General features: G+C 45.8%; 3 protein-coding genes and 1 pseudogene across 5 annotated transcripts; 2 read left to right on the top strand and 2 right to left on the bottom strand.

The window, feature by feature from the left end:
- Nucleotides 1-12: 12 nt before the first annotated feature.
- On the top strand, nt 13-10,989 carry LOC123992920 (F-box only protein 46-like). Its single transcript, XM_046294563.1, is given in 3 exon segments — nt 13-452; nt 7,611-9,058; nt 9,060-10,989. Coding segments are annotated over 2 exon segments (2,007 nt in total). The 5' UTR covers nt 13-452; nt 7,611-7,726; the 3' UTR covers nt 9,735-10,989.
- A 465-nt stretch (nt 10,990-11,454) lies between these two features.
- On the bottom strand, nt 11,455-19,772 carry slc5a2 (solute carrier family 5 member 2). Its single transcript, XM_046294565.1, has 15 exons — nt 19,498-19,772; nt 19,210-19,281; nt 18,766-18,870; nt 18,562-18,621; nt 18,362-18,466; nt 17,877-17,982; nt 16,207-16,287; nt 14,168-14,397; nt 13,771-13,906; nt 13,454-13,561; nt 13,175-13,325; nt 12,858-13,026; nt 12,318-12,533; nt 11,996-12,131; nt 11,455-11,799 (listed from the first exon to the last, which is right to left on the bottom strand). The coding sequence occupies exons 1-15, from the start codon at nt 19,606-19,608 to the stop codon at nt 11,582-11,584; spliced, it is 2,004 nt and encodes a 667-aa protein (XP_046150521.1). The 5' UTR covers nt 19,609-19,772; the 3' UTR covers nt 11,455-11,581.
- Nucleotides 19,773-20,896: 1,124 nt separating this feature from the next.
- LOC123992923 lies at nt 20,897-24,625 on the bottom strand (annotated as a pseudogene).
- Nucleotides 24,626-24,731: 106 nt separating this feature from the next.
- On the top strand, nt 24,732-27,643 carry LOC123992946 (serine--tRNA ligase, mitochondrial-like). Of its 3 annotated transcripts, XR_006831336.1 has the most exons (8): nt 24,732-25,080; nt 25,731-25,853; nt 26,061-26,108; nt 26,327-26,435; nt 26,591-26,635; nt 26,743-26,830; nt 26,948-27,058; nt 27,393-27,643. XR_006831336.1 is itself a non-coding variant. In XM_046294602.1 (7 exons), exons 3-7 carry the CDS (start codon nt 26,073-26,075, stop codon nt 26,964-26,966), a joined length of 297 nt encoding a protein of 98 aa, XP_046150558.1. In that variant the 5' UTR covers nt 24,732-25,080; nt 25,731-25,853; nt 26,061-26,072; the 3' UTR covers nt 26,967-27,261. The 3 variants fall into 3 exon arrangements, 1 of the variants encoding a protein (XP_046150558.1); XR_006831335.1 differs by having other exon boundaries at nt 24,732-25,853; nt 27,360-27,643; XM_046294602.1 differs by lacking the exon at nt 27,393-27,643 and having other exon boundaries at nt 26,948-27,261.
- Nucleotides 27,644-27,997: the final 354 nt, after the last annotated feature.

Below are 27,997 nucleotides of genomic sequence, written 5' to 3'. Positions count from 1 at the left end.
GCCTTGCTATTGGCTGTGGGCCTTGTGCAGCTGCCTGTCAACAAGATGGCCTTCCTCTCCACCGATGTTCCGACTCCGATTATTTTGGTTGTTCAGAGAACATACCGTAAAGGTCAGCCTGTGTCAGCTCTGAAAAGGTAGCCAGATGAACGAGGAAGAGTGTGAAACAGGATCAGTATAGATAGGTTGTGTACAATTGAAAAACGGACAGTAGGCTTCGATGTTAACATTAGGTTGATATTGGAAAGTACTCTGCAGCCAGATAGCTAGCTAATTTACGTGGACAAGTAAAAGATCATCCGAGTCACCTGCACCCCTATTCTTGCTCAATCTGATTCATCGGTCGGTTGTTGAGAGGAAAACAGGCCTACGACCGTTGGGGGGGGGGGGGGCTTGCTAGTAACGTTACTGTCATCAGCACTGTTGCAGGTCAAGTGCTTGCGGATCTACAGGTAAGAAGACTGAAACATGAATTACTTCACTTTAGCGAAGCTTAGCTGTATTTAAATTCGGGTCAAAGCTAGTCAACAACACACAATATGGGTTCCATTGCAATTTTGTTTGGCTAGTCAGCACACAACGTTACATCCCTTAATGCAGTTGACTAACTCGTTTTATTTTCGTCAAAACGATCTGTTGGTGCCTATCAGTTAGCCGCGCCTTGGCGAGTGTTTGTAACATCAATGTAACAACGATATTGTTGTTGGTCTTTTGGGTTATAACGCGCTAGTTAACTTAGCCTAGTTAGATAGCCAGCCAACGTTAACTTTTTAACGTTAAGCTAAACTAGCAGCTAAGAAATGGAGTTGGTTAGCTAACGTTACCTAGCTAACATGAGTGTTTAACGTTACCTCTTTAGCCTGCACATCATATAGTTGCTAGTTAGCATAAGTGATTATCAGATAACTAACCTAACGTAAGCACACATTAGTTAGCTAGTTAACCAACTTGGTTTATTAATATGGACCCCTGGGGTGAACTTAGTTAACGTTACTGTAGTTGTAAGAATAGTTCAACCACACAGGCTGGATTTCTGTTTCGTCCTATTCTTGTAAAATTATGACATTTTTGCACATTTCAACTGACCATTTGATCAGCGTTAGACAACTGAATGAACACCAATGAGCATGCCAATAATTAGTCCTTGGCTAATCATGGTTACCCATCCTGACCACCTGTAAGTTACAACCTAATGGAAATGTGCCTTTCACTTCTGAAGGCGCTTTGTTTATAGCTAGAGTCCATGTCACCTCTACTTCCTCAGTGCAGTAACGTTTCTCTGTCAATTTAGTTTTTTTCAGCTTCTTGATTTAGCATTGGCTAGGTGACCGTTTTACAAATACTGTTAAATATCTACTCTGAATTAAGATTCAACAATGTCTGCAAAAACAATGAGGTGTCAGCTATGACACCTTGATATATTTTGGTTATTGAAAAATATATTTTGGTTATTAAACTACAGTATGTGAAATTGATTTAGAATTGCTTTAACAGAATTTCATCATAGGTCCCTGATCTGTCCTACACATAAATACATGCATCATTATGGATATTAAGGTGTTGTATCCTAAATAGGCACACAAATGTAGAAATATGCATATTTGGGTATTATTCTACACACTGGCTATTTTAATGAGACCAAATTTGGTTGGACTGGGCCAAATCTGAACCAGTCACTGATGTCTGTTTCCACATTTGCCCTCAGAACAGCCTCAATTCCTCAGGGCATGGACTCTACAAGGTGTCAAGTGTTCCACATGGATGCTGGCCAATGTTTCCCACAGTTGGCTGGATGTTCTTTGAGTGGTGGACCATTTTCAATGCACGCAGGGAACTGTTGAGTTTGAAAAACCCAGCAGCGTTGCAGTTCTTGACACATCTGTGCGCCTGGCACCTACTTCCATAGCCCTTTCAAAGGCACTTAAATATTTTAGTAGTTCAGCACAGTACATTAGTGTACTCTAGTGTGCTTTACTGTACTGAACTGAACTCTATTCTACTCCGCTGTACTGAAGTATACTGTACTCAACTTTTTGTGTTGTGCTCTGAAAAACTTGTGAAACATAGTCTGGACCAAATCTGAACCAATCATGGATGTCTATTTGTGCTTTAAAAAAAAGGCTGGTCTGGACCGGACCAAAAATGAATAATCTGTGGGCGTTAATCTTTTCTCAAAGACAAAATAAGTAATCAAACTACAAAATGAGCACCTTTGTTGTTGGTGAGCTGGTATCTGTTATTCAACTGAGAACTAGGCCTATACATCTTTATTTTCGTACTTTAGAATCAGAAGTATTGAAATGGAAAGCCTTTGGCATGAAGACGTGAAAAATATTCAATAGTTAAGTTCCAGGGAACATCCATTGATGATCCTGCTTGGTTCAGCCTAAAATCCTCTCAGAATAGCCTGTGTATCAGTTTTGTACTGACAGGGTTTGTATTCCAATGTTTACAGATAAACAACAATTCACCATTTTGGCAACCACTGTCCTGGCCCTTACAACCAACACTATTTGAGTAAGGGGGTGGATGATGAACTCTTTTGGTTGAAGCCAAATGGTGGAAAGAAAAAACAGATGAGCTATAGTTTAAAAGGAGTGCATCGATATCCATTGCAGTTCTGTTCACTACCAAAGAAGCACAGCTGGCAGACCAAACACTTCTGTAGCCAACTTGTCTGCCTGACCTTCTCTTGACGAAGGCACTCTGGGTTCATTTTATCGGGGATGGGTGGAGTCCATTGTTCTTGTAGACTAGCATCATCAGCCTCACCTGCTGCCCGGGCTACTGCTGTATTGTCCCTGCAGGCGCAGCCAAGGCGAGCGCCATTTATCACCTCCCTGCATTGTCCACCATTCCCAAAGCCTCTGAGAGGGAGTATAGTGCTAGAGGTGAAGAAGGGGCCTGTCTGAATTATCTGAGGACAGCCTGGAATTGGAAGAAGAAAAATGTGTTGTTTTTTTTTCATTTGAAAGGTCCTTCCCTGTTTACTGTGCCTAAGTTGTCTTTTCAATATGACATTTTCTCTGTAATAGGAATGGTGTTGTGCTGAACATTCCTTCAATGCCTGAGACTATTCTAACAGTGGTATTTTAGTGGGCACAATGTTTTTGAATGCTCCAGATAGAAACTCAAGTTTTATAATTGACATTTTATTCTGTGGCTGTCATGTGGCCAATTGACAACTGTTTTGTTTCTATACATTCCCTGGTTAATCTGGAGCATTATGTTATGATGTTGAGCCTGCTGAATATCCTCCAACAGAAAGCCTCTGGATTGTTTGAGCGAGGTCATGATGGAGGAATGAATCCTCCTGCATTGGTGTGTGTAGTTCAGAGGTCGGACAACTTGGGGAGCCAGTGAGAGACAAACCTCTGGCGCAGCACTGCGATTTCTGTACTGCTGCTGGGCATGGACAGGATTTGGTGGATTATGCAAAAAGATTAAAACTAGCCTTAATTTTCAGGAATTGTTTAAAATGAGAAACGAAAACGGCATTATCATTGCAGAGGTTTTATCATCTGTCGGAATGAATTCTTTATGGATACAGGTTGTCGGCAACATCTGGGCCATGTTTTGGCCCGTGGATATCATTCGAATACAATGAAGGGACTTCTCGTCTCATGTCCTCATATTTTATGTGGACTTTCACATAAATTCAGGCTACTCATTACCTGATATTAAGCCAGTATAGATGTCTTTAAACATCTTGTATATGATGCGTCTCCTTGCAGAGTTCAGCTTTGTTTAACACCTGGTATGGAGACAAGTGTAAAATAGCTAGCCTATAGGCTACTAGGCCAGTCATTAGTACTGCATACTGCATGCCATCTATTTCCATTGTAGCATTTTACTATCACCTGTTCATCAGCCACCTTTATTTCCTAATTAAAATACAGGGTAAACCGTCAAATAGCCTATTAATTGACAATGAAGACTACAGCATGGATTAAAGCTACTGACTCCAGCCTCTGGATGACTGGTAGTGGACTCTTCCATCTTTCCATCTTCTGAAGTACTGTTGGCTGGCTGGCTCTGAATAATAGATACTGGTCAATGGAGGGAATCTGACTAGAGCCATTCAATCATGCACTGGCTGTCACTGCCTCCCTCACTGCTTCAGGAAGTGCTTGTTTTAGTCACAAAGATGGACTGACGCTCACTGTCCCTGTTACGCCATCCAATATTTTTATCGGTGGGGTGGTGGCCCAGGGATGTACTTCATACAGAGAGTAATCTGCAGGCTCTTAGCTGGAGCTGTGTGATTATAAAGCCCTTAACCAGCCCAGGAGTAGTTCTGGCCTCTGACGCACACACACAAACAGCCTGGGTAGCAGACTAGTCAGACATTCCTATTCAGCTGAAGGTACACATTTCATATTATCATGCTTACAACTGGCGACAAGTATAGATAGGCTAGATATCGGCCTACGTTTTCCTGGTAAGAGTCGCCAAACTATAGTGTTATACTAGTGCTGTCTGTCTCAACTTGTTTGGGATCACAGGATGGAAAGAGTGGGGCTTGTTCAGTCTTTTTACCCCTTTTTTCTTCCAAACATAACGGTGGTCATTAGGGCCAAACAGTTCTATCTTTGTTTCATCAGATCAGAGGACATTTCTCCAAAAAGTACGATCTTTGTCTCCATGTGCAGTTGCAAACTGTAGTCTGGCTTTTTTTATGGCGGTTTTGGCTTCTTCCTTGCTGAGCAGCCTTTCAGGTTATGTTGATATAGGACTCGTTTTACTGTGGATATAGATACTTTTGTACCTGGTTCCTCCAGCATCTTCACAAGGTCCTTTTGCTTTTGTTCTGGGATTGATTTGCATTTTTCACAGAAGTACGTTCATCTCTAGGAGACACAACGCGTCTCCTTCCTGAGCAGTATGACGGCTCATTGAACAAGCATGGGAAGTAGTGTTTAAACCCTTTACAATGAAGATATGGGATGTTATTTGGATTTTTACAAATTATCTTTGAAAGACAGGGTCCTGAAAAAGGGAAGTTTCTTTTGTGCGCCTATGCAAACTTAGCAAAAGAGGCCCATTATCATCAACCATCATTTGTGTGTTCCAATGGCACATTGTGTTAACTAATCCAATTTTTTATAATAAAAAAAAAAGTCAAATTGAGCATTAGAAAACCATTTTGCAATTATGTTAGCACAGCTGAAAACTGTTGTTCTGTTTAAAGAAGCAATTAAACTGGCATTTAGACCAGTTGAGTATCTGGAGCATCAGCATTTTTGGGTTAAATTACAGGCTCAAAATGGCCAGAAACAAAGACCTTTCTTCTGAAACTCATCAGTCTATTCTTGTTCTGAGAAATGAAGGCTATTCCATGTGAGAAACTGAATCTCTTACAACGCTGTGTACTACTCCCTTCACAGAACAGCGGAAACTGCCTTCATTGTCTAATTGCTGCAAAGAAATCACTACTAAAGGACACCATTTAAGAAGAAGAGACTTGCTTGGACCAAGAAACAGGAGCAATGGACATTAGACTGGTGGAAATTTATCTTTTGGTCTGGAGTCCAAATCGAAGATTTCTGGTCCCAAACGCTGTGTCTTTGTGAGATGCGGTGTGGGTGAATGGATGATCTCTGCATGTGGCGGTGCTTTACTGGTGAAACTGTTGGTGGTTTATTTCGAATTCGAGGCACACTTAACCAGCATGGCTACCACAGCATTCTGCAGCGATACGCCATCCCATCTGGTTTGCACTTAGTCCCACTATCATTTGTTTTTCAACAGGACAATGACCCAACACACCTCCAGGCTGTGTAAGGGCTATTTTACCAAGGAGAGTGATGGAGTGCAGCATCAAGATGACCTGGCCTCCACAATCCCTCGACCTCAACTAAATTGACATGGTTTAGGATGAGTGAAGAAAAGCAGCCAAGTGCTCAGAATATGTGGGAACTCCTTCAAGACTGTTGGAAAAGCATTCCAGGTGAAGCTGGTTGAGAGAATGCCAAGAGTGTGCAAAGCTGTCATCAATGCAAAGGGTGGCTATTTGAAGAATCTCAAACGTATATAATATTTTTTATTTGTTTAACACTTTCTTTGGTCACTACATGGTTCCATATGTGTTATTTCATAGTTTTGATGTCTTTGCTATTATTCTACAATGATGAAAATAGTACAAATAAAGAAATATTGTGAGTAGGTGTTCTATATAAACATTCTAAAACCTTTGACCGGTAGTCTGTGTATATAAACATTCTAAAACCTTTGACCGGTAGTCTGTGTATAAACAGTACCAGTCCATTTTTATGCGCTTCAGCACTTGGCGGTCCCGTTCTGTGAGCTTGTGTGGCCTACTACTTCGCGGCTGAGCCGTTGTTGCTCCTAGACGTTTCCACCTCCCAATAACAGCTCTAGCAAGGCAGATATTTTTTTGAAAAGGTGGCATCCTATGACGGTGCCACGTTGAAAGTCACTGAGCTCTTCATGAAGGCCCTGTGTATGTGTAGGCACCTCTAACCTCTTCACATTAGTGGATTTGGGCATTTCAGCCACACCCGTTGCTGATATAGATATATATCATGTGCACTGTGACTTAGTTTCTGAACCGCCTAGATGCTGATTTGCCTATCATTTGCTGTGCTCTTGCTGTAATGAATGGCTAGAAGGTGAAATTTGATCCAGTGAGAGTCCTTCCAGCGCGGTTGCTTCTGAATCAGCATGTCTCACAAATATATATATATATATTTTTTTTATACGTTCTTTTTTTGATAGGGACGTCATATGGAGACTAGGGTGTATTTTACAGATGAGCCCTACATGCATCGGACACGTAAAATATACGAAATTACAAAATCATATTAACAGACACCATCAGAGGTCTAAATGTCTTGAAACAGTCTTGCGCCACTTGTTCCTCTTAAGCCCCCAGTGCCTCATTTTTGGCATGGTAACATGTAATGGCACGGGCACCCTGCGTAAACGCTTTTCCTGCAGACCAAGGTCCTTTACTCTCTCAACATCAACTCCACTACTCTCCCCTTCTAAAAATAGGTTAGGCATATGCCTTCCTTGCTTCCTATTAGGCAGGTCCTCTTTGAAGCGTCAGGATGGGGATCCATTTTCCTCCCTTCATCCCCTCCTTTATATCTCCTTTCATCTGCCCCAGACAACACAAGGCCCCGAAATGGAAGCCTTTAATTAGATTGAAAACCTTCAAGGCGAGATAATTTATATTACAGTGAGCGTATGTAATGACTAATTGAGTTTCGCTGTTGAGGCTGTCTGAAAGCATGAGTCTTCCTGACTTGTGCACTGTGACCTTTTGTTTCTGAACCGCCAAGAGGCTAGGAGCTGATTTGCCTGTCATTTGCTGTGCTCTTGCTGTATTGAATGGCTAGGAGTTGAAATAACCTTCCATAGTGGTGGCTTTTGAATCAGCATGTCACAATTAGATGAGGTCATTTTAGGGACTTAATACTAATGCAACATGTAGAATGCATGGGAAGAAATTCTCCCTCAAATTAGGTTTTTAGAAGATGTGTAAATGAATCAAATTTGACGAAATCTAGCCCCAGGCTAGATGACCTATGATGGTGAATATTGTAATAGTGCTCCTGTACTAAAACTGCTCTCTCTCCCTTCAGATTGTATGCCCTCTTCCCGTGACGGTGCCTGCTGTCTCGCACAGAGAGAATGAGTAACGTGGTGCACAGCAGATGCCCAGCCTAGACGCCGCCAATATGCTTCCCTCCGGCCCGTGATGGACCGAGACACCTTCTCCCACATCCGACTGTGGTGCCCACGCCCCTTTGGCACCTACTCCCAGAACAAGCCCAGAGGTACAGGGGGCAGTGGGGCAGTCCCCTTCCTCTGCAAGGCTGACACTGCGGGGCGCACGTCGCTGGAGGTCGGGGGAAGCGTGGATGGCCAGGAGGAGGAGGATGCCGGCTCCGAGAACACTCCCCCAGACGCCGACCCGGCCTCGGCACTGCAGGCTCCCTCCACCCCTCCCGGCGCCACTCAGATGGAGGATGGGAGGGTGCTGCTGGACACCTGGTACGTCATCAAGCCGGGCAACACCAAGGAGAAGATTGCCTTCTTCGTGGCCCACCAGTTCAGTGGGGTGGGCCTGCCTCGACCCAGCGCCATAAAGGTGAAAGGGAACTGGGCCACGGACTGCACTAAGGCCAAGCGCAGGCGGCGCTGCTCCTCCTATGACCCCCCCGCCCGGGCCCAGACCAACATTATCCCCGCCACCCCGCCCCCAGAAGCCTCCACCCCAGAGGCCAACCCGGGAGTGAGTGAGACTGACCTGCTGTCTGTTGCTGAGATGGTGGCCCTGGTAGAGCAGCGTACAGCCATGGCCTTGCAGGGCATGGTGACCCAGGGACAGACTGCCACAGAACACCCCGAACACACACTCCTGCAGGGCACAGTCTCTGACCCCAGCCCCATGGTTTTCCTGTCAGAGAGCCCTGACTCCCCACGCGGTGTCCTGGAGGAGGAGCAGCAGGAGTCGCGGCGTGTGGCTAAGGCCATAGCCCACTTTGAGTCCCAACATCAGCTCCTGGAGAACACACTGAGGCCCGTGTCTGGCCTGGACTCCCCCAGGGAGAGGGAGCGGAGCGGGGACTCTGGGCCCACCCACGGCCGAGGTGAAGTGAGGATTGCCTTCCGGGTATCCAGCCTAGATCCTGGCTTGCAGTCAGAGCCCGCAGGCCGGCCCCGCTGCATGTTCATGAGCTGTGGGGGAGGAGGGGGCCAGGCGGGGGCCCGGGCCAACGAGAAGATCACCTGTGATCTCTACCAGCTGGTCAGCCCCACGTCACGGGACCCCAGCCTCCTGCTGGCCGGCTCTCCAAAAGCTGACCCCCATGGGGAGAGCCATACAGACCGGCCAGCCTCCAGCAGCCCTGACCCCAGCCAGGAGCTCGGCTCTGGGGAGAAGAAGTCTGTGGCCCGGGAGAGGGTGACTGGCTTCCACGTGGAGGTGGTTGTCACGGGTGCTGTAGACCAATGTGTGTTCTATGGCAAGGACAGCACAGAAAATGTGCAAGAGGAGACAGTGTGTTTCGCCATGCCCAGTGGGACCGACGGCTCAGAGGACCCCCCCTCCAGGCCAGCTGTTCTTCCTGCAGCCCCAGAGAGGGTCTGACGAGGACAGTGGCACCGGCAGCAGCAGTGGAATGTGCTCTTTGGACTGCACCAATAACAACAATCCTGCTGGGGATGCTGCTGACCGGCCGGACTCCCCCCTGGCCGGCGTGGAGGACTGCTCGGACCCCTCCCTGTGCCGTCTCTACCGCCACGTCTCTCACGACTTCCTGGAGATCCGTTTCCAGATCCAGAGGCTGCTGGAGCCTCGTCAGTACATGCTGCTACTGCCCGACCACATCATGGTCAACATCTTCAGCTACCTGCCCACCCGCTCGCTGGCCGCCCTCAAGTGCACCTGCTACGACTTCAAGGTTCTGATTGAGATGTACGGTGTGCCCGCCACCGACTCGCGCTGGAACCAGGACCCGCTATACCGCGACGACCCCTGCAAGCAGTGCAAGCGGCAGTATGAACGGGGTGACGTGTCTCTCTGCCGCTGGCACCCCAAACCTTACCACCACGACCTGCCTTATGGACGCTCCTATTGGATGTGCTGCCGGCGCATGGACAAGGACACACCAGGCTGCCGTGTGGGGCTGCACGACAACAACTGGGTACTGCAGCCCTGCGAGCTGGTGCAGACCCGCGCTAAGAGGGAGGACGGGAGGTAAAGGGGCCCTCCCCTGCACCCCTCTTACTCCCTCTAGACCCCACTGCCCCCTGGTGCTAAACTAAAGACAAGAGTTGGGGTTCTCTCCTGTGTTGTCAGGTCTCTCTCTGCTCGTTATCACCTTGTTCTGAGTTCTTAGCAGTTGACTAGCTCCCTACTCGGATGTTAGTACATGTGAAAACTGGACTCATGATGAGTGGGCCCATGCTGGTGATATGGTGCTGCATGGGGCCTGATGCTCAACGTTTCTGCCTATTGGTCAACTGACAGTCGTGTCCTAGCCATGCTGTCAATGCTAGAGCTGACCCCAAATTTACTGACCAGAGGGCCAGCCACTGAAAGTTTAAAGGTCCAATGCAGCTGTTTTTATCTCAATATCAAATCATTTCTAGGTAACAAGTGAGTACCTTACTGTAATTGTGTTAAATTAAACTGGTCAAAATGAAACAAAAATATAATCTTGGTAAAGAGCCATTTCTCAAGCAACAATTTTTGATAGGATTGTATGGGACTGGTCTGCTCGGGAGGGGAAAACTAGCTGTTATTGGCAGAGAGGTTTGGAACTCTTTCTTATTGGTCTATTAACAAATTTACTACCCGTTGTCACCGGGCAGGCCAAAATCCATCCCACCAAAATGGGCTAAAATTTCAGACTGTGTTTTTAAACCGCTCTTGCACTAAAAGGGCATTTTCACAATTGCACAGTATAATTGCAACCGCATAGTGTAAAAATGTATGTAAAACACAGTCAAATCACATTTTTGACTGCACTGGGCCTTTATTGAATGAGACTAACAGTGTGGGGCAAGAGAAGGCAATTTGATGTCACTTTGTACGAGTTTTGACTGCTTGTTATCAATTATTTTAGTTTTTTGGTGTGTGAGCGAATGTTTGCTGTTATTTCCTGTTTTTTTTTAGGACTGTTCTCCTTCCACCTCTTATTTTTTTAGCCCCTCCCCACTAACCCCCAGTCCCAACCTGCTAGTCGGCAGAGGGCAGTCTTTGCCAAAGCTGTCGTTTGCGTCAATGCGGGTGAAAAGAAACACGGACCATAGAGCTCTCTACACCAGCTTCCAGCCTTAACCACACTGGTCCTGCTCACAATCCCTAAATCTGCAAAACCTTGACAAATACAGTATAGAGAACTTTGTTCACTTGACCCCTCTGACTTGGTAGGGGAGACCACTGTAGGTTTAAGTTGTACAATGCTAATGGGAATGTGCTTCTCAAATAAACAGAAATGATTAAAACTGGAATTTGACCCTTGACATTTCCTTCTGCATGATGACCTGTGTTGGTGACATGTTTATTTTGATAGAGAAGTTGCTACAGGGTGGAAAACAGTCCTCGGGCCAGATTATTGTTCCTATTTTTCTCCATCTCTAGCAAACACAGTTGATTTAATCAAATTGCATTCTAAACTGAAGATCATGATTAGGGGATTATTGGAGTCAGGTGTGTTAGCTGGGGCAAAACGTACACCAATCAGGCCCCGGGGGACTGAAATTGCCCACCCCTGGTGTAGGGGTTATTGAACATGTATTGATTTACTTTTGCTTATTTAGTGATTAGAAATTATTTGGAAACTATTTGTCCTCCACATGACTAGATATATGCAATGGCCACTAGAGGGGAGAGATGTGTGCTAATGTCCAGGTTTAGCACAGGAGTGTGGATTATTTGTTATACCCAATTTCATAATGATGATATTACAAGAAAGGGGCTACACAGAACTACTTTATTTTTCATGAAAATATGTGTGTGTGTCCATCAAATGACATACTAGATTCTGAATTTAACAGTGTGAGAATGACCGAAAGTGCACTTCATCAATGGTCACTAGCCTCCTCATGCATAGTAACCCCAGAGGAAGACTGCCACGGCCATCATAACCAGGGCATTAGCATCAACAACATGCTTCCAGAAGGGCTTCTCACTGATGTCAGGCAGCTCTTTGGATGCCTCGGTAACCTCCTCCTCTGTGAGCTCTGGGACCTGAGCGCCACTGACGCCACAGAACCAGCCAATGAGACGACAGATACCTGATTTGGGTTCTTCAGCATCCACTAACAAAGGAAATAAAACAAGATTTTGGGCTTGTTAGACATTGCAGGTGCGTCAAGACAATCTACAAATCCCCTCGCATAATAAATAATCTAATCGTAGATCAGTCAGTCCCAATTCACCCACAACGCATCATGGCTTTGATCTGTACGACTGTAGTGGGAGTTGACACCGAAGTGGAAGTATGTTCTCTCCTACCTGGGCTGTCTTCAGACTTGTCTCTGCTTTTCTCCTCTGCCTCCCTGCGTGCTATCCTCCCCTTCACTTCCTGCTTCCAGTCAAGGTCATCCCTCTCTTCCTTGGAGTGGCGGAGGCTGAACACAAGACGGTGGAGCTAGGAGAAGAGCAGTTCTATCAGAAATCACTCACAGGGCATTACATGGGTAGATGCATACTACCATAGGTTTATTCATCTCTTGAGTTTATAGTAAATTCCCCTTGCGTTAATATCTAATGGATGCAGGTATTTGATAAAACAGAATGTTGAGGCACACTGTCTATTCTGCCTACGAGCACTCACATGTATGTCGTCTATGGCCGGTGTACAGTAGCTGACAAGCAGCACCAGGATGGAGGTGCAGAAGAAGAGCAGCACAGCGAAGTAGAGGTAATGGACCCCACACACCAGAGTGGGGCAGTCTGAGGGGAACAGGCAGCTGCCTGAGCCAAACCAAAACTCTGGCAACATACGGCACAGCCCCATAGCTAAGCCCCCCATCAGGCCCCAAAAAGCCCCCTGAAAGAAATAAAAATGTAGTACCAAAGTAAACAGAAGGAAAAGTTAATCCAGTGGTATATGTCTGTATTCACAAAGAGTCTCGGTGTAAGAGTGCTGATGTAGAATCAGTTTGGCATTTCAGATCATAATGAATAAGGTTATATGAACGGGGGGGGGGGCTGATCCTAGATCGGCAGTCCTACCTTGAGATGCCTTGTGAATACGGGCCCAGATGTCTCTCTCACATTCACAGGTTACATTGCCAATGCTTTCCCTATGTCTCTCTCAACTATGTCCTCTCACAACAATGTGACTAGAACACAACACACCCTCTGACCTCACCTGCTCATTGACCCTCTTCACAAACACAGCCAGGAAGAAGACTGAGGCGATAGGCGGGGCCAGGTAGCTGGTCACTGATTGGATGTAGTCAAACAGCTGACCGCTCTGGGCCGCCTGGACCACAGGGATCCAGCAGATACTGACGGCTACGATGACGAGGACCCACACTCTGAGAGAGAGAGACGGAGTCAGTGAGAGGCGGACATTTTACTGGAACATACGTTATATTGACCTACTCCAGCTAATGGTCTGGGACAGCTGAACTTTTCTACCTAAACCAAGTTTTTCTATGTAAACCAAGTGAAAAAAGGCCAGACCTGCCAACGACCATGAGCTCGCTCTCTCTGGCCTGCGGTCTGAAGCGGGTCCAGATGTCCATGGTGAACAGGGTGCTGCTGCTGTTGAAGATGGAAGCCAGGGAGCTCATCAGGGCCGCCAGCATGACCGCCAGCATCAGTCCCCTCAGACCTGGAGGAGAGGAGAGGAGACGGGGGAGAGAGACAAATTGTGTGTGTAAAAAAAAAAAAGAATGTAATACGGTAAAAGTGTCACCCAGATCTGAGCGACTAGTTCAGCAGAGGAAAGAGACTTCTCACCATTGGGCATGACAGAGACCACCAGTTTGGGGTAGGCGATGTTGGAGCAGCCCACCTCCGTCCCACACACCTGCTTACACACCTCTGGCACCACACAACCCACCTCATCTGTCAACAGAGAGAAGACAGGCTGTTACCATGGAGCCCATAATGACAGGAGGAAAAGAGAGGGAACACCACACACACATATTCAGGGTAAAAGAGGTGTAGCAAACTGTCTTTTACAGAGTCCTTTGCTGCGTGCTAGTTTCCCTGTTCATGAAACTCTCCACTCAACTCTGTGTCAATCCTATGATGGCATATTTTTGGGAACTCACTTGGGAAGAGCACGCGGCTGATCATTCCGGGGAACACCATAAGGAACATGGGGAGCAGTTTCAGGTATCCACACATGATGCAGCCCGCCTTTACATGGGTCAGACTGCGTGCCGCCAGGCAGCGCTGCACGATCACCTATACACACAGACATGGGGGAAGATACCAGATCAACTCAACCAACGATTTAATCTTCCCATCTGATCCATGTTGTTTCACATCCATCAAATTTAAGTATCTCTCACCATAGCAACAGAATGAGCAGAGGGGACATCAGCATTATGTCAAATTAGATCCAGTCAGCAATGTGCAGTTTTGAATGGGTCATCTACACTAAATGCACTATGAAATAAACCCACATATGAATTCCATCCACTGTGTTCCTATGAGCTTATTTACTTGGTCGGTGCACCAATACCAGCCACCCACGATGGCGATGCCAAAGAGGACCCCCGGCCAGGGCAGGTCCCCGGTCACGGGGTCCCTGAGCAGCTGGAAGGCATCGTCTCGGGGGGTGAAGCACTGGGGGGAGATGTTGTAGCGCTGGGGCTCCAGGGACTGGTACGTGGAGGGCAGTGCTAACTTGTACTTCTCCAGCAGAGCATTGTAGCCCCCCACCTCAAAAAAGGCTGAGGAAAAGGATGAGAAAGGAAGAGGGACTCACACACACACAATGTCACATAGGGAGCAGAGGTCAAGAGGAGTGGACTGGGAGGTCTATAGTGGGTCTACAGTGAGGCTGGGTCAAGGAAGTGGTTTACTAAAGGTGGGGGTGGATGAGAGAGGGAGGTTGGATGAAGGACTGACTGAGTGGTGCACTAACAGATTCACTAGACATGGCAGCTAATTGAACATAACCAGTTGAGTCATGAGTTAGAAACATTTATTAAAGTGTCACTTCACAATGATACAATAGATGACAATACAAAATACACATTTTAAAAGTCACATTGTGGACCACTGAAATAGTGTTTTGAGACACTAAATTCAGTCATTTCATTTGTAGGTACAGTACCCAAAATACATGACATAATCTGTACATCATTGGTATCAGTTAGTACACGGTGCATTCAGAAAGTATTCAGAACCTTTCCCCTTTTCCACATTTTGTAAAGTTACAGCCTTATTCTAAAATTAATTAAATCAAATATTTTCCTCATCAATCTGCACACAATACTCCATAATGACAAAGCGAAAACATTTTTGCAAATGTATTAAATAAAAAACAGAAATACCTTAGTTACATAAGTATTCAGTCCCTTTGCTACGAGACTCGAAATTAAGCTCAGGTGCATCCTGTTTCCATTGATCATCCTTGAGATGTGTCTACAACTTGACGAGCCCACATGTGGTAAATTCAATTGATTGGACATAATTTGGAAAGGCACACACCGGTCTATATAATGTCTCACAGTTGACAGTGCATAAACCAAGCCATGAGGTCGATGGAATTGTCCGTAGAGTTCCAAGACAGGATTGTGTCGAGGCACAGATCTGGGGAACTGTACTAAAACATTTTTGCAGCATTGAAGGTCCCCAAGAACCTGAGCCAATCCTCAGTAAAAGGCACATGACAGCTCGCTGTTTGCCAAAATGCACCTAAAGGACTCTCAGACCATGAGAAACAAGATTCTCTGGTCTGATAAAGCCAAGATTGAACTCTTTGGCCGGAATGCCAAGCATCATGTCTGGAGTAAACCTGGCACCATCCCTATGGTGAAGTGTGGTGGTAACAGCATTATGCTGTGGGGATGTTTTTCAGCAGCAGGGACTGGGAGACTAGTCAGGATCGAGTGAAAGATGAACGAACAAACTACAAACGGATCCTTGATGAAAACCTGTTCCAGAGCACTCAGGACCTCAGACTGGGGTGGAGGTTCAACTTCCAACAAGACAACAACCCTAAGCACACAGCCAAGACAACGCAGGAGTGGCTTTGGGACAGGTCTCAGACTGTCCAGCCAGAGCCCGGACTTGAACCTGATCGAACATCTCTGGAGAGACCTGAAAATTTGCTGTGCAGCGACGCTCCCCATCCAACCTGACAGAGCTCGAGAGGATCTGCAGAGAAGAATGGGAGAAACTCCCCAAATACAGGTGTGCCAAGCTTGTAGCGTCATACCCAAGAATACTCACGGCTGTAATCGCTGTCAAATGTGCTTCAACTGAGGAAAGGGTCTGAATACTTATGTAAATGGGGGGGAAACTATTTAATCCATTTTAGAAAAAGGCTGTAACGTTACAAGATGTGGACAAAGTCAAGGGGTCTGATACTTTCAGAATGCACTGTATATACACATGAATGCATAAACAAAAAGGACATTTAAGCACCGATAAAGAAGCTTCTCCATTTCTTGTTACTCCGTCATGTGTTGAGTAACATGTGGAGTCAACAAGATGGAATGTGTGGCACTCTGGACACAGGACTCTGAACTTACCGAAACCTGTGAGGCTGAAGGCGCCAGCGATGATGACAAACGTCTGGACGGTGTCTGTGTACATCAGAGCAGCTAGGCCCCCTAGCGACACAGATTAATACGTTTGAAAGTTTCAATGTCTAGTACAGGGAAATGCCTTTCTTGACAACTCAAAACACAACAATGCAATGATCAATAACATGGTATTACTAGAAAAAAAACACAAGAAAGTAGAATAAGAAATATGAAATGCACAATAAAGTAAATAAGTAAGCATACGTTCCAATACCATCTTTACATGTACAGGGATACTGGAGTGATAGAGGTAGATGTGTATAGAGGTAAGGTGACTAGACAACAATAACCCAGTTAATGAACAAACCACTGAGGTCATCTAGGACAGTGTTTCCCAAACTCGGAGTTGGGAAACACTCCTCTAGGATACACACACACAATACAATGATTATCTATTCACCTCTAGATGACCCTACACCCTCTTTGGGTTGAGGGTAACAGACAAAATACCTGAGGCCCTGTTTTTTCCCTATGGGTCATCTTTTCCAAACATGCCCTTTAATCGCGGACAGCCTATTCTTCTCCTTTCATTCTCCACATGTCCAATTCTCCCTTAGGCGTCCATTCATGTCTATCCTGTATCAATTCACTGTCAAGTGTCTTATCTACTTTAAGAGTTATCTGTGCTGCTTTGTATGTTCTTAGATGTAGATATATTTATCTATTTAAACAGTGACCCTTTTCTCTCCTTTCTTATTTCACAGACACTAGTCAATGCTACTATTTCGGTGTCACCCCTATCTTGCTTATTTCCTGGCCCCCTTCTCCTCTCTGCTCTCAAACCTTCAAGGTCTCAGCAGTGCGGGGAGGGCTCCTCTGTCTGCACTTTTTCCTATCTTTTTTCCTATCTGTCTGTAGCTCTTTATTAACAAAGTGTCTCAGTGTTTTGGCTTTATCTGAACTCATGGATTTTTTGGGGGAAAAAAAACATGTCTATGGTGGCAATTTCTAAAGTCCTTACATAGGTTGATGAAGGTTATCTCGATCCGATCAATGATCCTGAATCACCACAGATGTCATATATCCCTGGCCACTTTATACTATTTGAATAAAAATCTTCTAGTATTCAAATGAAGCCAAAACGAATGCTAACCATATCATATGCATTCTGTACTAATGAAATCTCTCCCTTCTAGAGTCCACTGTATTTTATCTAACAATAACATGGGTTAACCTTAAAATCAGTCACATCAATCATTTAATATATGTTGCATAGTGTGGAATGCATTATTTACAGTAATTTACTATCCCTAAGAACTGCAACTTGTTTCTTTTCACTAATCATTTTAATGCTTATATAATCACTATTTATCTGGGGCGGCAGGGTAGCCTAGTGATTAGAGCGTTGGACTAGTAACTGAAAGGTTACTAGTCCAAATCCCTGAGCTGACAAGGTACACATCTGTCGTTCTGCCCCTGAACAGGCAGTTAACCCACTGTTCCTAGGCCGTCATTGAAAATAAGAATTTGTTCTTAACTGACTTGCCTAGTTAAATAAAGGTTCCATCTCAATGCATTTTCCTGCCCTATTTGCTTAAAATATGTCCTGTCCAAACCTCAATGTAATTTAATGTAATGAAAGCATTTAGTGCATAATTTGATCAAACAGATGTTACCTGTGACTGTGTACAGAGCTGTGATGGAGAGGAGGGCTATCACAGCCACATAGATGTTCCAGCCTAGAGCCTGCTGTATGAACACAGCCCCAGAGAACATGTCCACCTGGAGAGAGAGAGATGAGGAGACAGTCAGACTGGTCCACAGGTATGTTTATACCTCAATAAAACATACAGGAGTCTTAGCAATACCACAGATACAATCAATATTGAAGAAAATGTCATGATAAAGGACTGTGGGGGACGTTCACAGCATGTTACAAACAGTGCCCCATAGTGCTGTCCTAGACCAGGGCTCTCCAACCTTGTTCCTGGAGAGCCACCCTCCTTTGGGTTTTCGCTCCAACCCCAGTTGTAACTAACCTGATTCAGTTTATCAACCAGCTAATCATTAGAATCAGTTGTGCTAGATTAGGGTTGGAGCTAAAACCTACAGGACGATAGCTCTCCACGAACAGGGTTGGGGAGCCCTGTCCTAGACTCACAGAGATTTTGGTGAAGATGTAGAGGAACAGAGAAATGACAGAGAGGTACAGACTGATCCTGGTTCCCCCAAACCTCTTCTTCAGGTACTGAGGCATTGTAATTACCTAAGCAACGGGAAATGCAGAAATTTCAGACAAATGGACACAAATCTCTGCAGTATGCCATGTTAGCTGGCATATAATGGTCTTGTGTAACTTACCCCCGCTGTGAGGTAAACGGGGACAAACAGCCAGCCCAATAGGAGCACGATAAACAATGCCTGGGTAGAGAAAGAGGGCTCCAATTTCAGAGGAATCTCAATTTCCTGATCAGCACATATTACAAAGTATTGTCACTGTGTATTGTACTCAAAACTCTGTAATAACATGTCATAACTTATTTTAAGGGGGCAAATTATACTTACATTCCACTCAAAACCCCCCACAGCAATTCCACTGGCTGCTCCGGTACCAGCAAGGCCCACAAAGTGACCACTACCAATATTACTGGCAAACAGTGATGCTCCAACCTAGAGAGAGAGAGAGAGACACAAGGGAGAACTGTTCAAGGAGAAACACATCCTCATGATGTGGCATGTGACACTTTGCTTCTGGAAAATCTTATATCTTGAAAACTTGACATGCAACACATATTGGGACTGTGTCAACAGTGGACTAATTAAACAAATACCAAAATACAGTTTTTGAGTGGAATTGTCCTTGAACACACATACAGGCTGTAATGTATACAATGGGACTGGGCAAGACAGGAAAGGTGACTGGAAGCTAAAACTAGCAGAAGAAGAGACCCAAAGGGTTAGTTAAAATACAAGAATTGTCAAAGGGGTTAAAGGTCAAGTTGAACTCACTGGCCACCATGTCATGGTCCGTCCTGCCAAAAAGTAGCCTCCCACAGTTCCACGGTTGGTCCGGAACATAGACTGGAGGACAGGACATTCACTGGATGTAAGCCCTAGGCAGTGGTTTACCTCATGACATACTCTACTCTATTGTACATGTCAATAAGTGGAATATGACCTACACAAATACCCAGTTTGACATAACATCATTATGATAAATTATACATGGACATAATCATGTATAACTTACAACTATGTAGGCTACAGACAGATATCCAGATAGATGTAACTACTAACCCAGACGCCTACGCCAATGACCAGAATGAAGTAGCCGATTATGACCAAGATATCAGCTAGATTATTAATGGTCTTCGTCGCCGGTGTGGTCTCAGACGTGTGGTTCTCCATTTCTCAACAAAACTGAAGAACGGCGTCAACGGGCCTAATAATGTCAAACCAAAGGGTATCAGTCCAAGACTTGGAGGAAAGGATAATGATAATACGAGTGTCTATTAAATAGAGGGCTCACTCCCTAACGTTCGATAAGAGAAATGCCAGGTGAAGGAGAGGAGAGAATAGTCAGAGTGGATGGTCAGTAAGACCTTTGGTCAACAGGAAAAGAGACTGACTCAAGGAGTTTATTAATGACAGTAATAATTAACGCAGGCCTCTTCCCTTATACACATGGTTTAGTTCTAGTAAAAAAAATGAAAGCTCCATTAGTTCAGTCCAACCTTCTGTCGTAAACATGTCGGAAAAAAAATGATTTTCTCTTCCATGTGAAAATTATTATATTGGTAACTTAATTCAATTGTTACAGGTGTTAACATTTGGTTTACCGTGACCCAAAATGTGCCTAAAGCAAGAACAAAGACTAAATCCGCTGTCATATTGGTCTCTGACCAAAGGCTACACAACTACAAAGACCCTGCTGTAAATCTGTTGAGCGAGACTACGAGATGTCTGCATGAGTGACTACGAGACCGTCCATTCTAAATGTGACTTGGGTTAATGATTTCTTCTCTTTTTAGTAACATACACAAAAATGACAAACGGACCGATGGACCTGTTGTCGTAGCCCAGAGAGGAACATTGTAAAACAGGAGAATAATCCCAGAAATTTTAAGCAAATATGTCCTTTAATCATTTGATAGAATAACTGTCATCAAATTATCAATTTGTCTTTCAGTTCAAAAACATAAATCCGATTACATGAGTGAGGTGATGTTTTACTTAAGGGGTATGAGGTATTGGGGGGGATCCATTGTTGTTACATACCATAATCCAACGTTCACTCCCTAACACATTTGCACTCTTCACACACCTCTATGGAGCAAAGGGACGTGCTCAACTAAAATCCCAAATAAACTTGCCCATCTAAAAACCAAAAGGTGTCAGGTATTCTGCAGGATCTGCCTGCTCGTGGTAAGTAAGTAACCCATACATCTGGAAATTAAATCTAATTATGTGGTCTGTAATCTGAACCAAAAAAAAAACAGAATTTTCAGAAATGAATTGTATTAAGACCTTAATATTTAAAATTCTAGCATGGATTACACAGTTGTTTGAGTGTGGAGACTTGGGTGCAATAGTGATTACGAAACCACGCTATCCCGTCTGATGATAACACGATCTGATTGAAAGAGTGTTAGGGTGAATAGCGATGAAGAGAAACTGACCAAAAATAACAAGTGACTAAAATCTAGGTCATGTTTATTAGAGAAAAAAAATTTTTTACAAAACATGTTGCAACGCAAACCAAAAATGAATGTATAGGTCATTGGACAAGTCCAGGTAGGTAGTCCTTCCCTGTTTCAGCTCATTTTATTCTGCTTGGTGCCTAATGAACATGGGACCCTGGAATCACTGAATAGTGAAAGACTAAAGTTACACGAAAGTGGGATCCTTTGGTGAATTTCAGGAAGTTTGGGATAGAAAATAAATAAAAAATGAAAACACCTCATCAAATTTCAATAAACAAATGTAAACCCTGCCAAACATTCACAACATGGGAATTTAACGGCTGCATAGGCCTATAAATTGGCAAAGGCTGAGGATGTGTGTTCAACAGGCAAACAATTTTCAAACCATTTAAATGCATTCAAATCATTTTTGAGAAGGACTTGAGCATTTTTGTGGCATACGGTGGTTACATTCAGACGCGAGTCCCTTCCCCCTCACTGTCTCAAGTGTTAAAAATTAATAACATTTCATTTCACTATTGAAACCCCATGAATGCTGGTCTTAGCCACAGCTCATTAGTCCTGCTGTGGCTAGTCATCATCAGGATTGCGGTCCTCCCGAGCCAGTCTCAGTCGGGACAGGATGTGTTTCTTGGGGAACTTGAGGGTGGTACAGCCGAACTGGCTGACTCCTCCCGTGTCTCCGGGTAGTTTCTCCCGTCTCTGGACCCAGCTGCGCCAGCCAGGCTTCCAACAGTACACACTGTCATAGAAACGGGAGCCGTTCTCCCCGCCCAGCACGTATATCCTGCGTTTCCACCTGGCCACGCCCCCGGCAGCGATCCGCCTCGGCAGCCCTGGGAAAACCACCGGACTAGGGGCTCGGTCGCTCCCCCCGCTCCTCTCTGCCACCACCGCCCCAGTCACCTCCCGCTCTACCCCTGAGCCCCGGCCCTCCCTGAAGAACAGCACCCGCCCCGTGGCGTCCAGAGGTTCCAGATGGGTGTAGTTTCCATCTATAAACTTTGTGGCGTCCCTCATGTAGCCTCCGATGGCACAGACCCCTCCCCGCACCGCCACCCCTCCTGCCAGGCAGGTGGCGCCAGAGTCCAGTCCCACACGGGTCCATGAGTCAGTCAGGGTGTGATAGATTAGCACGCCAGCGTGCACCACAGCCCGGTTCTGCTCCAGCGTGGTGCCGCCCAGAAGGTAAATGCGGCCGCGCAGGGCGGCACAGGCAAAGGAGCGCAGCGGCAGGGGCAGACGGGGCCCAGGGCCCCACTGAAGAGTGGCCAGGTCCAGGATCTCACAGGAGTCCAGCATGGCTCCTCTGTTGCAGCCCCCCCAGGGCGTAGAGTGACTCCCCACAGCCCAGCAGACCCAGCATGGCCCGGGGCTGCACCATGGGCGACCGCTCCTGCCAGCGATCCAACACAGAGTCATACTCATGGACCTCCGTGGACACCGTGCCCCCCCGCAGGATGCCCCCCGCTACGAACAGCCGCCCCCCGATAGCTGTGCAACCTGGGCACAGCAGAGAGCCCAGGGCAGCCAGCTTCTCCCATTTCCCTGTACGTGGGTCGAAGCAGTCCACAGTGAAGTCCCTCTCGTTCAGCGACTCGTCCTCCCGCGGCTTCAGGTCCACACACACAATCTTCTTCTCGAACATGCCTTCCCGGGGCCTCAGTGGGCCTCCCAGGCCCTCCCCGGCTGCCGCAGAGCCCAGCTCCTGGCTCAGTCGCCGGCTCTCCTCCAGGGACAGCAGGCCGGGGGCGGAGGTGGTGGAGCAGGGCCGGCATGTGGCTGTAACGGTCCAGGGGCCGGTGCTCGGCCCAGCGGCGTGCTGCGTCGTACACCTCTGCCTCAGAGTCTACGCCCAGGCGGTCAGATCCCAGCAGGCTGCCCAGGGTGCCTGGGTCCAACAGGAGGAAGTCCTTTTGGCGGGCCACGCGGGGGAAGTGCTGGGCCACCAGCCTCAGAGAGGCCCTCAGGAGCAGCTGGTCGTGGTGGGAGCGGGCCAGAGAGTACATACCCAGGCAGTTGTCCACAGACAGGTGTTCAAACAGGAACCTATGGACACACACAGATGTTTGAGGATGGAAAACCAGACAATAAAAGATGGCTTTTAAAAATGCTATCAAAACTCTGTCAGTTACTGAACTGCACAGGCTTAAGAGTATCAGCAGCATTCTGGACCGGGGAAAAGACAACCTATCTGTGTCAGGCAGCACGGACTATATAGTTACCTAGAGCACAGGTCCTGCAGGGGCATTACTTGAAGCCGATTGGCTGCCACAAACAGGTCTTCGGCCGTGTCCAAGCAGAGTCCCGCCTCCCCAGTGTAGACGAACTGGATGACAGTCTCCATGACTGACGGCGTCACCTCCTCCAATCGGATCTCAGTGAGACGGGACTCCACCAACGGGCTAGTGAACATGGCACGGAAATACGGGCTGACGGCTGCCAAGAGGACTCTGAAGAGAGGCAGAAGCACGACGTCATTCACATAAGGGTGAGATAGGGTGTAACTACAATGAACTGCAGGACACCGGAGTACTGAAACGGCAGCAGGCATCTGAGTATGTGTCACATATTCCTTTGTGTGTAGCAACATGCACTGTCTGGATGTCTATGGTAGACTAGAATTGAGAGAAGATCATTGACCCTACCTGTGACACATAAACCTCTTCCCCTCCACTAACAGAGTGACGTCACACAGCTGCTGAGCATCCAGTAGCTGCTTCAACCCTGACGGAGAGAAGAAGTAAAGAGTGAGGAGATAGAAAGAGAATTATGATATAGGCAGCACATGAGTGATGCATTCATTTGGATGTTCCCATTCCACCGGACCATGTGTGACGTAGTCTCCTAAAGGAGTGGTGCTGTCGTCGGGAAAGTCCTCTTCTTCGGAGTCGCTGTCCGAGAGGGGCTCCCCGCCCCCACTGTCCCCATCCTGCCAGGGCTGTGGCCGCCAGGTATTCGTTCCTCCACGGACTGCACTCATCTGAAGATAGTCAAGCGTTGACATAATATACATGGGAATATCAGGAATCTTTAACAACAAAAAACATTATTTCTGTCTCAAGGAGCCAGATACACAAGATGGTGGTCAGCTATAATTATGATTTGATGTAGTTCGATCTTAGTAATCTATTTAAGAGTAATTAGCCCTCAAAGGCAACATTCCCAAGTCCTCTTTCTTATTGAGAAAATCAACAGGGTAAATTCAGGAATAGTGACACAAAATGACAACAGTGTTGTTGACTTTACCTTGATTAAAGGGAGACTACCCTACTTGGTGGTCCTGTCCTGGGCTCCGATTGTGTGTATGTCACCAGGGGCCAGACAGTTAGTAGCTTCACCTTTAAGCCCGATTGTCTGTAGTCAGTCAAGAAGGGAAGCTGACAGTTGCCATCCGTGTGTCCCAACCTCCGATCCGCCTGTCCTGGTCTGAATGAGTACGGCCTCCAGTGTGGGGTGCAGCACGGCTCATGGTTCTCAGAACCAGCTGCTGCTAGCTAACGTTAGTTAGCAACTGCTGAATGCAGCCAAAGCACCCCTTTCTGTCTTATCTGGGGAATCAGTAAATCATGGCAAGAAATACAAACAACTCAAACGCATTACAGTTGTTAAAAATATGAAAAACTGGTTGTATTGTCCCAGGACCTGCCTGACTATTGTCGGCCGCACAATTCACTTTTCCCCCTGTCCCAACTGCATTACCGCAATGCAATAGTTCAGCTAGTCTCATTGGCTAGCCTTTGAACCGGTGCACGGATGTGACGTTTTGTTTTGGACTCGTTCGTGCGCCTTATTTGATAACTGAAGCAAATTTATGCGATATTTTGTTTTGTACTTTCTAAACAATACATTTGTTACAGATTTTGCTCATTTAATTTTCAGGTCCCGTCATTTCATTGGCTGTCTCATTTAGTTCCGCCTCTATTTTACCAACCTACTTCCGCATTGAAACATGGCGACTTGCATTGGCATGGTTACCCGGCTTTGCACATAGAACGTCTTAAAACCGATTTCAAGACGCTTTACAAGGCAGGGAACGAAATTATTTACCCCCAGCCGCTCCACACATGAGATGCAAAGTTGTCTGTGCGAACATGTCCGCGAGGAAAGTGACAAGGTCATTGCCAATGTGGAGACTCGGAAAGGGGATCTACGGGGAGAAGATGTCAGGGAGATTGTAAGCGTTTCTGTATATCCCATCTCACCACACCATGTTGAATACTGTAGATGCAGCCTAGTTACATGCGCTTTGAATGCTCTCTTGACCATCAAGTCATTGAAGTGTCTTTGATGTGCAAGAGAGATTGCCTCTGTGCTTTCATATGCTCTATCTGTCATTTGCCTTGAAGTACATTCATATGAATACAGCCTCCCTGGATGTGGCAGTGTAGGCTACTGCATTTGTATCAATCACATTGCCTGGTCTCTATAGGCCTACGTCAGTGGTGTGTTTCTGATGCAAGTGTGTGTTGCAAGTGTGTGTTTGGCAGCAACTTGAGGTGGTGCTTGAGGAAATCTCACAGCTGGAGGAGCAGAAGAAAGTGATAATCACAGAGTTCGGGCTCTTGTGGTCAGTTGATATAATGACAATGATGCCAATAACTGTGCCTCGAAACATTGTTTTCATGTTATGATGAGATATTATTTTGTGGGCTTATTGTGATCAGCATTTTCCTTCTCTTCACAGGATCAGAATAACATGAAAGCCCTAGCTAATGTACTGTATGTTCTGTCTTGCCTGCTGTGACCTTATGGTATTTTCACTTAATATCAAGGCTGAATAGAAAGAATGCCCTTGTGGAGTAAGTAAACCATTATCTTCTTCAGATTCCTGAGTTCAAGGAGGCTACGAAGGACGATCGGGAGATCCGTCACCGGCTGAGCCAGCTTTACCCCCGAGAACACTATGGCTGAGCCCTGAGGCTGCCCAACACCACACACACCAATGTGGTGAGAATACACACCTTACTAGACCTTTAACTATAAGGAGACATTTTTGAATACCAACATGCAGGACTATGTGAAATAAAATAATGAAAATGGTCATAAAAAAACAACAAATTGAAACAGCACTATATACATCATAACAACTGTAGCAGTGATGAATAAATGTCTCCCTACTTTGAAAATAAATCTTTTTTTTCCCTTCGCTCTCAGGGGTTTATACCAATGGTTGTGCCAGACATGCTGAAGGGGGCTGTATTTGTGAGTATCTGACTCTATCCTTCATTTACACTACAGTATGCACGGCAGACATGCATGCATAACAATATTCAAACTGGAAAAAGAGAGTGAGGCATTCAGAGATGTGTGTACCTAGTTTTGAGCCAGTTTTCACAAGTAACATTTCTCCAAACTGACACGTTTTCTTTTTCTCTTTCCTTCTCTGGCTCTCTCTCAATCTTCCTCACTCATACATACAGGAGGGTTGTGAAATCCAGCCTCATACCCACAGGTCTCAGGTGTACTCTCTGGACCCCACCTGCTTCCCTGACCTCAACCTGGCTGGCAAGGGGGAGATGGGCGTAGCAGGTGAGGCCATGAGTTAGGCTACGATGGGGAGGTTGTGGGGTAAGGTCACCTGTGTGGGTGGGAATGGACATGCCATGGAAAAACCAGAATGACTAGCGGCGATATACTAGTGTGCAGTTGTTGCTGTATCAACAAAGTTTCCTTTTCTCTTCTAGGTTATTTATGGACCATGCTGTTAACTGGAAGGACCTTCCTGTCATGTGAGGCACTTTCTGTGTATTAGGTTTGATTTGCTGACAACCCAGTGTAACATACAAGTGTATATGTGTTTTTATTAGAGAGGAATGGTCCGATTTTTCCATTGTAGGCCTGTGTGCAGTAGCCCATGTTACAGGGCTGAGACGGACACAGGCAGAGAGACTTGGGGCCTTTACAGAGTACATCACTTCAACAAGGTAACGGGAAACAAAGCCAAATCCTTTAGAATCAACCAAGGACCAAGTCGTCCACCGTATTTGATGTGTGGTGTTAAAGTACCCTTGTGTCCTCATCCTCTGCTTGTGTCTGTCCAGGTGGAGATGTTTGTTGTGACTGCAGATGAGACTGGGGGAGGAGAGCTCTCAGATGCCGGAGGAGTTCCTGTCCCTGCAGAAGGAGATCTCCTCCCTGGAGCTCCACTATAGGTCAGTGCTCCTCTCTGGCTCTCTGCATACACTCAATGTGGCTGGATAGATGCATAGCTTATGCTTTGAGTTGCACTGTACAGTGTATTTTGACATTTGTACCATAGCCATATATTTACATACACACTACCGTTCAAAAGTTTGGGGTCACTTAGAAATGTCCTTGTTTTTGAAAGAAAAGCATTTTTTATTTTTACTTAAAATGACATCAAATTGATCAGAAATACAGTGTAGACATTGTTAATGTTGTAAATGACTGTTGTAGCTGGAAACGGCAGATTTTTCACATGTCCATTTTCAGAAAGGGACAGTGTGTGTGCCTTGTGCCTCGCAGCCCTGTCCGGGGATGGAGGTGATTTTGAAATACATCGGACCGAACCAGCCCAATCGCATGCCCCGCCCTGTCCCAAAGCCCAGATGACATCATGCACCAACACTCTTACATCAACAGAACAACTGAAGCCTTTCCATCTACAGTTGAAGTCGGAAGTTTACATACACCTTACACAAATACATTTAAACTCAGTTTTTCACAGTTCCTGACATTTAATCCTAGTCAAAATTGCCTGTTTTAGGTAAGTTAGGATCACCATTTTATTTTAAGAATTTGAAATGTCAGAATAATAGCAGAATGATTTATTTCAGCTTTTATTTCTTTCATCACATTCCCAGTGGGTCAGAAGTTGACATACTCTATTAGTATTTGGTAGCATTGCCTGTAAATTGTTTAACTTGGGTCAAACGTTTCAGGTAGCCTTCCACAAGCTTCCCACAATAAGTTGGGTGAATTTTGGCCCATTTCCTCCTAACAGAGCTGGTGTAACTGAGTCAGGTTTGTAGGCCTCCTTGCTCGCACACACTTTTTCAGTTCTGCCCACAAATGTTCTATAGAATTGAGGTCAGGGCTTTGTGATGGCCACTCCAATACCTTGACTTTGT

This window comes from Oncorhynchus gorbuscha, linkage group LG13, assembly GCF_021184085.1.
Source record: "Oncorhynchus gorbuscha isolate QuinsamMale2020 ecotype Even-year linkage group LG13, OgorEven_v1.0, whole genome shotgun sequence".
NCBI classification, from domain to species: domain Eukaryota; kingdom Metazoa; phylum Chordata; class Actinopteri; order Salmoniformes; family Salmonidae; genus Oncorhynchus; species Oncorhynchus gorbuscha.
The sequence above is the reverse complement of the archived record's forward strand: the minus strand, read 5'-3'. Positions and strand labels throughout refer to the sequence as shown.

Coding starts and splice junctions, on each gene's coding strand:
- LOC123992946 (XM_046294602.1), top strand. CDS start 26,073: ATGGTTGTGCCAGACATGCTGAAGGGGGCTGTATTT. Junction 26,109..26,326: donor TGCTGAAGGGGGCTGTATTT/GTGAGTATCTGA, acceptor TCATACATACAG/GAGGGTTGTGAAATCCAGCC. Junction 26,436..26,590: donor GGGGGAGATGGGCGTAGCAG/GTGAGGCCATGA, acceptor TTTCTCTTCTAG/GTTATTTATGGACCATGCTG.
- slc5a2 (XM_046294565.1), bottom strand. CDS start 19,608: ATGGAGAACCACACGTCTGAGACCACACCGGCGACGAAGACCATTAAT. Junction 13,326..13,453: donor GGTCTCTGTCATGCCCAATG/GTGAGAAGTCTC, acceptor CCTCTCCTCCAG/GTCTGAGGGGACTGATGCTG. Junction 12,132..12,317: donor CGGCCATAGACGACATACAT/GTGAGTGCTCGT, acceptor CTCTTCTCCTAG/CTCCACCGTCTTGTGTTCAG.